This window comes from Oreochromis niloticus, linkage group LG22 (genome assembly GCF_001858045.2).
Source record: "Oreochromis niloticus isolate F11D_XX linkage group LG22, O_niloticus_UMD_NMBU, whole genome shotgun sequence".
Lineage (NCBI taxonomy): Eukaryota > Metazoa > Chordata > Actinopteri > Cichliformes > Cichlidae > Oreochromis > Oreochromis niloticus.
This window is the reverse complement of record NC_031985.2, coordinates 11,825,734-11,837,042: the sequence shown is the minus strand read 5'-3', so window position 1 is coordinate 11,837,042 and position 11,309 is coordinate 11,825,734. Positions and strand designations below refer to the sequence as shown.

The following is an 11,309-nucleotide window of genomic DNA, read 5'->3' as shown; positions in this document are numbered from 1 at the left end:
AGACGTGTATATGGCTGATACTTTCAGCCAATTTAGCATGAAGAAAGAAATGAACCAGGATTTGTGGAAGTAATCAATGACAAAAGACACAGTGTTGATGGAGGTGAATGTGTGACGATCATGTCACTGAATCCTAAGGAAGAGGAGATCCTCAACATGTGTAGCTGTCAGTTGTGTATTTCTCATGTTCCTTTGTTTCCCATAAGTGAATTTTCTCTGTGTTAATTTCTTCTGAAGAAAACCTTTGTACGAGAAAATCTACAGCTGATCAAAAGAGTAGAAACAAGCAGTGAAAATGTTTCTTGGGCCTCAAATTAGACTGTAACTGTAAAGTCATTATATTAACGATGCTACTTTGAGAGGTACAGTTTGAAACTGCAGTACAATCAAAGAAAAATAGAGCAAATGTGTATTTTTTATTCATGCCTCCAGCTTTATTAGAAAGTAGAAAAAGCAGCAAGAAAAATATGTTTGTATTTTTGGTTTTGAAGCAACAGAGTCATAATGTGAAATGAAGAAAACATGTTTTGTTTTTTTTTGTCTTTTTCAACAATCCTGTCCGCAGGCCTCATTTTCAGGTTCAGTTGGTTGTATATGAGCCGTTGAATCTGTCTGTTTGACAGTCTGAATAATCTCTTTTTTATTTTACAATCATGGCTTTTGAGTGTACATAAAAATTGCTTCTCCCTGGTTTTACTGCAGCCGCACTCATCTGCAACAACCAGGAGCACTCGTGTTTGTGAATTCTTTAAATTATTTGGAAAAATGATGATTAGATATAACCATGTTTCGGTCTGGTTTGTGTGGTGAAAGATGGTAAAATTTCAAACAGTGTTTTCAATTTTGTTCTCAGTAGGTCTAAAATGTGGTTCATGTGGTGGACTAGCCAAGTGCAGAATCTATTTTTTAAAAAGTATAGCAAGCTGGCAGAAACTAAATGATCATAAACTGTAAGAGGAACAGTAAAATGATAAACTGAATAATGGTCTACAGAGACAACACTGACAGATATAACATCAAATCATGCAGACTGATGCTGGTGGTTTCACACATTTAGAATAACTTCATCGTAGTTTTGATCCAGTACAGCTGTTTTTCTGAGATAAATGAGTAGATTCCAGGTTTTGTAATGACACCACAACCTGCTCCATAAGAAGTGACTCCAACCAGCGCTCCATCGCACAACAGCGGCCCTCCTGAATCCCCTGCAGCAAGAACAAACACACAACAGTCTTTCTTTGACTCACAGGTGTTGAGCTGAATGAACATTTACCTCAAACAAGGAAAAACACATGGATTCTTCATACGTACTTGACAGGTATCAGCGACGTTTGTACCATTTGAACCAGCACATATCATGTGTTTGGTGATCTCAGGTCTGTGGTTGTAATAATCACGAGAGTTGCACGTCTGTCTGTCCACCACAGTCACATTGACAGACATGAGGACGTCTGATGATTGGTTGTTTTCAGTTGCTCCCCATCCAGCCACCAGACACGTGCTGCCAGCTGCCGGGTCTCTCACAGTGTCGCCAAACTCGAGCCACTGCACTGCCCTGGTTTTCCTCACTGGTTCTTTAAGCTGAAAAAAAGTTAAAAAGAATATCAGATATTGGTAATGAATCTCTCTACATTCACTACTTTAAATAAACAGCTATTTGCTAAAGGGTTGAATCACCACTCATTTAATTCTAATATTTTGCATGTAAAAAATGCAATATGTGCAGTGAACAGTGTTGGTCAAGTTACTTGAAAAAAGTAATCAGTAACTAATTACCGATTACTTCCCCAAAAAAGTAATCCCGTTACTTTACTGATTACTTATTTTCAAAAATAATTATTACTTAGTTACTTTTTAAAAACACGATTTACAACCTGAATAGGTGATAAAGCGATAGATCTTTCAGCCCAATTCTACTTTTTCTGCATAATCCATCACTCAAAATGTAATCAAATGAAAAAGTCTCTTTTTAAAACTTGTTTTATTAGTTTTAACCTTTTAACTTTATGCAGCGGTCAGTGGAAGAATCCGCGAGTTTCTCTGTGAATTTCCCATTACAGTTGTAGTGCACTCGGTGCTTGGAAGTTTAGGGGGGTTTTTTCGCTGTAAAAAGAAGTTTTCTTCCCACACACAACGGACGCTAATGTTTTTGTCACTTTTTATGGAATCAAACTCAAAATAAGGTCAGTACTTCCACGCTTTAAACGCTGCACGCTCATACTCTCTGCCGCACTCGATATATTATCCATTGTTGATCTGCACACAGCTGTTGTCACGAACGTCGCACTCGCTTACGTCACTGTCATGAGACGTTCTCGCAAAAAATCACGGTTTTAGTAACGCATTAACGCAGAGTTTCTACGTGAAAGTAACGGTAATCTAATTACCGTTTTTGCAATAGTAATCCCTTACTTTACTCGTAACCTGAAAAAAGTAATCAGATTACAGTAACGTGTTACTGCCCATCTCTGGCAGTGATGTGTTGAAACATGTCTATACACACATGGAAATACATTTTATAATTTAAAGAATGAAACTTTTAGTTAAGTAAGCAAAACCTGACTTGGCTGTAGGAGGTACAGCAGGTTATCTACGAATCGAATGGTTTGGTGTTTGATCCCTGGTCTTTCCAGTCTGCATGTCAGAAATCCTTTGGCAAGATGCTGAACTGCACGATGCTCTCTGATGCATAAGTTAGAGTGTGTGTGTGTCAGTGTTACACAGAAAGCACTTAAGCACAGAAAGATGTGTTTGGGTGAATAAACCATGTTGTGTAACGCTTTGAGTGCTCAGGTAGAGTAGAAAGGTGCTAAATAAAAACCAGTCCATTTACGATTTACATCATTTGGTATCAGACCCTGATTTTTCACCTTACCTTCAGCAACATGAGGTCATTGTCTATCTTTGCACAACAGTAGTCAGGATGAGGAAAACTTTTCTCAACGACTCTTTGATGCTTGGAACTTTCGTTTTTCGTTCTGGAGTGTGCTCCCAGGATCACCCAATAACTCCTGTAAAAGAAAAAACACAATCTGGTGATGAAGGTTTACATATTTAAAAGGTTAACAGGTCAGCGGCTTCTAAAACAGCCATCATAATTCTTTATTATTGTGTATTATTACATATGGCTGAGTTATGGCTGTTATTGAGCTTTAGGTGAATCTGCATGGTTTTTTTTAAGCTGAATGAAGAAATTAAAATGTACATAAAATGTTTTAGATGAAGAAATGTATCAAATGTTTAATGTGTATGTAGCTGTGACTTCTGTGTTATATTTAAATGAGTGGAACACTTTTTTTTTTGCTTGTCATTCCATCTTAAATAAAACTTTCTAGAACACCTCTGTAAAGATATTGTGCTTACAAGAGAGTGGAAAATCAACTTTAAATATTCTATATTCATCCTCTCCGTTCAATGTAATTAGCTTTGCATGTATAATTATAGCAGTGTGTATTATTTGACCTGTCACTGTGGTGGGGCGTGGTCTGCGGTGCCGTGCAGGGAGGGCGGACAAAACCTGCACGGCTCCACAGACCACGCCCCACCACAGTCACCTAGCCTGCGAGGCATCCTTGCCAGATACCCGAACCACCTCAGCTGGCTCCTTTGAATGTGGAAGAGTAGCAGCTGAGCTTCTCTCCAATGACTGAATGAATGATTTCTCTACAGGAGAGGCCAGTCATGGTTTACAGAAAGCACATTTCTGCTGCTCTGTCCCTGATCTCATTCTTTCAGTAATTACCCAGAGCTCGTGACCACAGGTGAAAGTAGTGACCTCTGGGTAGTTACTGAAGGAATAATAGTCTGTTGAAAATAAACACTGCATTATTTTTAAAATTGAGGAAAACAAGACCTCAGATTCTTACCCAGTGCAGTGGGCAGCTGTCAGCACCCACTGTGGATGGATTAATGTCCCTCCACACCAAGAATTTGTCACAGTTCTAAGATAGGCCATATAAGGCAGTGAGTGTGGCTCGACCTCTTTCCCATTAATAATCCTAGACCCACGACCTGAAACAGAAATAAAATATCCAGACACATAAATCAGCTGATGATCAAGTGAAGAACAGATGAGTGAAACAAACACCTGAAGGATAATCAGCAATGTGACTTTGCATTATGCTTGTTAACATGAAGATCAAAATTACCAGTAGGTAAATTAAGTTACAGTATAAAACATCACTCACCTGGCTGGATGATGAACAGGAGCACACATGAGATGAGAAGACTGAAATTTTTCAGAGACGACATTTCTTCTTCCTTCTTTTAGCAGATGCTGAATGCACTGAAACTCACTGTGATGCTCAGCTTTATGTGCTGATCTGAGGGGGCGTGGTCTGAAAATGAATGAGCAAGATAAACTGACACACCCACCAAACCCGTCAAAACCTGCAGGGAAATCTCATCAAAATGTAAAACACACATATGAAATCATTTTGATTTTGTGTGGTTCCAAACAAAAGTATTTCCATAACTAAAACAACAAACAGGAAAACATGCTTAAACGATAAATTGACAACCTCATTTTGATCATTATACAGCAAAATCACAATATTTATCCGGATTAAAATCTATATCTATAAAGTCTATAATCTATCATCTATAATCTATACAATACATAAAAAAATAGCAGGTATAAAACAGAACAGATAGATGAGCTCAAACATGTGAATCATATGCAATAACAGATCATTACAAGAGCCACATTGTAACAGTTATTACAATGTCGTAAACAGTTATTCTGCTCTTCTCTCACGTTTTTGTTCTGTGGAAGTGTTTGACGAGTTTTGTGCAAATACAAAAAACATCCTTCTAATCTCTCTTTGTTGAATCCACTGTGGTGAAAATCATCAGCTGAAGGGTGAAAATGAAGGAGCCAAATGGACACATCCACTCAAACCTTTCATAACCTGCAGTGAAGTCTATGATTATTATCTAACACTCACATGCACATACATGCTATGTAGCGGAGAAGGAATAGAGCTCATGATGTCACTGTGTGCAGACATGTAGGTGTTCCACAAAAACAAGCTGTGTTAGAATTTAGAACAAAAGAAGTCAGCTTAAAAAATAAAAGATCCTTTGTGGAAGTAAATGATGACAAAAGACAAAATGTCCTAACATTTACAACGGACGGTTTTTGATACGGTTTCACCAAAGGTTGCAAAACTATATCGTTGACAGTCTTTCCCAATTTGTTCCCACTTGCTGTTTTTTTGTCCTAACTTGAGACAGTTGCTGTCTTGTTTGCTTCACTGGTTTCTTAAGCTCAGAAACAGCTAAACAGAAAGAAACATGTTGTTAATGTGAGCAGTAGCTGCAGTGATGCACTGAAACGTACAAATCATCAAACAAATATTAATATTTGACACAGATAACCTGAATATATAAATGTTTTTGTTACAGCAATGGTTCAGGACAATAACTATTAAAACATTGGAGAGCCTCTTTATTTCCTCTTAAATGATGCCACATTTGTAAGGAAAGTTCATTTGTGGGTTGAGCAGCAGAATATTTGGGTTATGCCCATGAAAAACTTGTCAAATCTTCTCTGCCAATGCCAGACAGCTTATTCTGCTACCAGCTCTGGTTTTGAGCCTGTGGTATGCATCCTGCTATAGTTTGTGTCCGCTTTAAGCATGCCATGTTTCACTAATGTCACGCTGGTGTTCTGTAAAAACCACGTTGCAGCATTATTTGGAGTGAGCCTTAGTGCCACCTCCAAACTGAAGGCCAGGTTCTTGATAACAGGACATGTAGGACTGGGAAGTGGGCGTCCCAGAAACATGGGAACACAAAGCATACATTTCATGCACAGCATTTCTAGGCAAAGCCAAGAGAGTGGTAGCCTCAGAATCTCATCTCGTGGTGGCTGACAGGGCAGTGAAAATTTCAGGTTTTTATTGTTAATAGTTTTTGAGACATTCAAGTTCAAACATTGCCTCCGATTGTCACGGCTGGGGCAACAGTCGTGTGGAAGTGAAGGAGGACCCGAGTTGCAGACAGCAGCGGTGATGCAAGTGAGTTTATTTACAGTCAGCGATAAATAACAAACAAATAAATAGCAGAATGAGGAGCAGAGAGATGCAGAGATGACCAAATAATACAGATGAACCGACAAGGAACACAGGCAGGCACACACCATTAATACACACAAGGTAACGAGGGAATGACACACCAGAGAGTAACACAGCTGAACCTAATTACACACAACGAGACACAAACCTTCAAAGTAAAACAGGAAACTCACAGACGGTTTAACAACACAAACTCAGGGACACGAACAGAGCACAGGAGAGACACAGGTAGGAATAATAAAACACAAGAACCAAACTCTAACAGCTAATACAAAATAAGAGTTAACACAAAACACAAGATGATACCAAAATGAAACACTGGCTCTAACAACCCTGGACCATCACACCGTTTCTCCGATTTCGAATATTGATATATGAAGCTAAAGTTTCACAGAAATCATGCCATGTTTCCAAACTTTGAACTGAAAATGTTTCAGGTTTAAAGTTGGTGATTTGAGCCAGAATGACCCTTGATCAGCATAACACTCATTTTTTGAACATTTTCATTTTCTTTCAGTGTTTTTCAAAAGCGAATCATTTAATTTTTAATTCAAGTGTGCACTGGCAGTCATTTAATTAACAATCACATGCAGTTTCCATATTTACACATGGAAGATGTGTAATATCCGTATCAGCTCTGTAAAATATAACGTCTCCAGTCGAATTCTGCATAACACTGGCTGAGTAACAAAAATACGAACACCACACAAGGGTTAAAATATTCATAATACAAAACTGAAATTAAAATAATTTACATTTTGCACTTGAGAAGAAAAGTGCAAACCTGTTATGTCAGAATCATAAAAAGCAAGTAAACACTGAGGTGCACAGCTTTATATGCTGAGCTGAAGAAATGCAGTCTGAGCTAAATGGACTCATCCACCCAAAACCTTCACAGCCGATGGGTGAAACTGATCTTTAATATCTAACACACATATTCACATACATGCTATGTAATGGCTGCACTACATGTCTGCACCCGGTGATGGGCTGTTACAGTCTGGATACAGACTTATATAGCTATCATCTCCCAGCCCATGCAGGAGATGTTGATGAAAGACACAATGTCCTAACATTGGTACAAAGAAAGGTTTTGAAACAGTAATTTCCCCAAAACGTTTCAAAACGATATGTTCCCGGTCAGGCTGCCACATCTCTGCTGACAGTTTTTAGCCCATCATGAGTCAGTTTCATTATCTTGGATTGCTCTTTGATATTGACAACATTATTAATTTTTATCAGGATGTCCTAAAAACTCCCTGAAAAGCCTTCAGTTCATCCAAAATGCTGCAGTAAGAGTCCTGACAGGGACTAGAAAGAGAGAGCAGATTTAAACCATATGTCTTAATGACCTTGTAGCACCATATCACCCAATCCGGTCTTTAAGTGATGACGTAACGAATCCTACTTCCGGGCCTAAAGTAGTCTGCGTTTAATATGGCTTTTGTGTTGTTAACATGTTTAATGTTTTGTATTTTCTTCTATTTAATCTCAAAAAGCTCCTAAAAACAGTCAGTGATCACTGTTGACCTCCCTCGGCTTTTATTACCACTAATCATTTATTTAAGCTCAATTTTTAAAACATTACGATGTAACTACAGCCCATGCTGTAGTATACAGGGAGTGCAGAATTATTAGGCAAATGAGTATTTTGTCCACATCATCCTCTTCATGCATGTTGTCTTACTCCAAGCTGTATAGGCTCGAAAGCCTACTACCAATTAAGCATATTAGGTGATGTGCATCTCTGTAATGAGAAGGGGTATGGTCTAATGACATCAACACCCTATATCAGGTGTGCATAATTATTAGGCAACTTCCTTTCCTTTGGCAAAATGGGTCAAAAGAAGGACTTGACAGGCTCAGAAAAGTCAAAAATAGTGAGATATCTTGCAGAGGGATGAGGCAGTCTTAAAATTGCAAAGCTTCTGAAGCGTGATCATCGAACAATCAAGCGTTTCATTCAAAATAGTCAACAGGGTCGCAAGAAGCGTGTGGAAAAACCAAGGCGCAAAATAACTGCCCATGAACTGAGAAAAGTCAAGCGTGCAGCTGCCAAGATGCCACTTGCCACCAGTTTGGCCATATTTCAGAGCTGTAACATCACTGGAGTGCCCAAAAGCACAAGGTGTGCAATACTCAGAGACATGGCCAAGGTAAGAAAGGCTGAAAGACGACCACCACTGAACAAGACACACAAGCTGAAACGTCAAGACTGGGCCAAGAAATATCTCAAGACTGATTTTTCTAAGGTTTTATGGACTGATGAAATGAGAGTGAGTCTTGATGGGCCAGATGGATGGGCCCGTGGCTGGATTGGTAAAGGGCAGAGAGCTCCAGTCCGACTCAGACGCCAGCAAGGTGGAGGTGGAGTACTGGTTTGGGCTGGTATCATCAAAGATGAGCTTGTGGGGCCTTTTCGGGTTGAGGATGGAGTCAAGCTCAACTCCCAGTCCTACTGCCAGTTTCTGGAAGACACCTTCTTCAAGCAGTGGTACAGGAAGAAGTCTGCATCCTTCAAGAAAAACATGATTTTCATGCAGGACAATGCTCCATCACACGCGTCCAAGTACTCCACAGCGTGGCTGGCAAGAAAGGGTATAAAAGAAGAAAAACTAATGACATGGCCTCCTTGTTCACCTGATCTGAACCCCATTGAGAACCTGTGGTCCATCATCAAATGTGAGATTTACAAGGAGGGAAAACAGTACACCTCTCTGAACAGTGTCTGGGAGGCTGTGGTTGCTGCTGCACGCAATGTTGATGGTGAACAGATCAAAACACTGACAGAATCCATGGATGGCAGGCTTTTGAGTGTCCTTGCAAAGAAAGGTGGCTATATTGGTCGCTGATTTGTTTTTGTTTTGTTTTTGAATGTCAGAAATGTATATTTGTGAATGTGGAGATGTTATATTGGTTTCACTGGTAAAAATAAATAATTGAAATGGGTATATATTTGTTCTTTGTTAAGTTGCCTAATAATTATGCACAGTAATAGTCACCTGCACACACAGATATCCCCCTAAAATAGCTAAAACTAAAAACAAACTAAAAACTACTTCCAAAAACATTCAGCTTTGATATTAATGAGTTTTTTGGGTTCATTGAGAACATGGTTGTTGTTCAATAATAAAATTATTCCTCAAAAATACAACTTGCCTAATAATTCTGCACTCCCTGTATGAATGACTAACCTCGTATTGTGGATGGATTATCTCAGTTGTTCTCCTGGCTTAAGTTTGGTCCGTTTACAGCATCCTGCCATCTAATTGCATTTGTTCCTGGCCACTGAGAACCCTCACCTTAACTTTTATTGAGTGGAAAAAAAGTTAGCTTATTTATATTATGCTAACATAGCTGTGTCGCTAGCGGTCATTATGTACCAGCTAGCCAAACTTCAGTAACCCTACAAACGTCACTGCTGTTTAGTTTTCTGTCTTCATTTATGTTGGAAGTGACAGCAGAGCTGTACCTTTGAATTTGTTACCAAAACCCCGCAGTCAGGACATGCTATATTGTATAGAATAGAATAGAATAGAATGCCTTTATTGTCACTATACAGTTGTACAATGAGACACAGAGCATCTCCTACTCATTGTAAACATGCTGGGGGTGGGGGTGGGGGGGGGTACAGTTCTGCAACGCTATGTACATATGGACAGTATGCTGCCAGCTTCAGGACTTCCTCTCTGTAGTCTGCCTCGTCTCCCTTCGAGATGAGTCCGACTACCGTGGTGTCATCAGCAAACTTGATGATGAGAGTGTTGTTGTGGGTCGAACTGCAGTCATGGGTGTAGAGAAAATACTGGAGGGGGCTCAGCACACAGCCCTGTGGGGAGCCGGTGCTCAGTGTGCGAGTGGAGGAGAGATGAGGGCCCAGTCTCACAGTCTGGGGCCGGTTTGTGAGGAAATCCTTTATCCAGGCACATGTGAAAGGAGGGAGGCCAAGAGTGACCAGTTTGGTGATGAGGATGTCTGGGATGATTGTATTAAAGGCTGAGCTATAGTCCACAAAGAGCATTCGGACGTAGCTCTGCCGCTGCTCTAGGTGACTCAGCACAGCGTGGAGGGCTGTGGCGATGGCGTCTTCTGTGGATCTGTTTGCACGGTATGCAAACTGTAGGGGGTCGAATTCTGGGGGGAGGTAATCCTTGATGTGCTGAAGGACTAGTCTCTCAAAGCTTTTCATGTTTACCGGTGTGAGGGCCACAGGGCGGTAATCATTCAGGCTGGAGATGGGAGACTTCTTCGGCACTGGGATGATTGTGGCTGATTTTAGACAGGATGGGATGGCTGCCTGATAAGATAAGATAAGATAACCTTTATTAGTCCCACACGTGGGAAATTTGTTTTGTCACAGCAGGAAGTGGACAGTGCAAAAGTTATGAAGCAAAAATTAGAATAAAATAAAATAAGAATAAATACAGTACACAACTGTACAGAATAGAATAAAATAAAATACTATATACAGTAGAATAAAATAGAATAAAATATACAATAAGATAAAAATAGAATACAAATGCTATATACAACTGAGTAAAAATACAACGATGCCAGAAAGATTATTGCACATTAGTGTTATTGCACATGTGTGGATGTGTGTGTTTGATCAGTTAAAGTCTTTGTTGTGGAGTCTGACAGCAGTGGGGAGGAAAGACCTGCGAAATCTCTCCGTCCCACATCGTGGGTGCCGCAGTCTCCCACTGAAGGAGCTGCTCAGTGCTGTCACAGTCTCCTGCATGGGGTGGGAGATGTTGTCCAACAGGGATGACAGCTTTGCCGCCATTCTCCTGTCACTCACCACCTCCACTGGGTCCAGAGGGCATCGTAGAACAGAGCTGGCCCTTCGGATCAGCCTGTTCAGTCTCTTCCTGTCCCCAGCAGAGATGCTGCCGCCCCAGCAGACCACACCATAGAAGATGGCTGAGGCCACCACAGAGTCATAGAAGGTCTTCAGGAGTGGGCCCTCCACTCCAAACGACCTGAGTCTCCGCAGCAGGTACAGCCTGCTCTGCCCTTTCCTGTAGAGGGCGTCTGAATTATGAGTCCAGTCCAGTTTATTGTTCAGATGAACACCAAGGTACCTGTAGCTGTCCACAGCCTCAATGTCCATACCTTGGATGTTCAGTGGTTGCAGTGGAGGATGCTTGTGCCTGCGGAAGTTTACCAGCTCCTTGGTTTTACTGGCATTGATCTGGAGGTAGTTCAGCTGGCACCAGTCCACAAAGTCCT

At 40.5% G+C, this 11,309-nt stretch overlaps 1 protein-coding gene across 2 annotated transcripts; it reads right to left on the bottom strand.

The window, feature by feature from the left end:
* Window positions 1–408: 408 nt before the first annotated feature.
* granzyme (granzyme K-like) lies at window positions 409–4,337 on the bottom strand. 2 transcript variants are annotated; one of them, XM_019350280.2, is made up of 5 exons: window positions 4,188–4,337; window positions 3,867–4,011; window positions 2,876–3,011; window positions 1,311–1,581; window positions 409–1,205 (listed from the first exon to the last, which is right to left on the bottom strand). In XM_019350280.2, the coding sequence occupies exons 1-5, from the start codon at window positions 4,249–4,251 to the stop codon at window positions 1,054–1,056; spliced, it is 768 nt and encodes a 255-aa protein (XP_019205825.1). In that variant the 5' UTR covers window positions 4,252–4,337; the 3' UTR covers window positions 409–1,053.
* Between the last annotated feature and the right edge of the window lie 6,972 nt (window positions 4,338–11,309).

Excerpts from the sequence above, each read along its gene's own strand:
- granzyme (XM_019350280.2), bottom strand. The coding sequence starts at position 4,251 with ATGTCGTCTCTGAAAAATTTCAGTCTTCTCATCTCATGTGTGCTCCTG. Across the intron at positions 1,582-2,875 it reads ATGACCTCATGTTGCTGAAG|CTTAAAGAACCAGTGAGGAA; the intron begins GTAAGGTGAAAA and ends ACTTTTTTTCAG. Across the intron at positions 1,206-1,310 it reads CGTCGCTGATACCTGTCAAG|GGGATTCAGGAGGGCCGCTG; the intron begins TACGTATGAAGA and ends TTCTTGCTGCAG.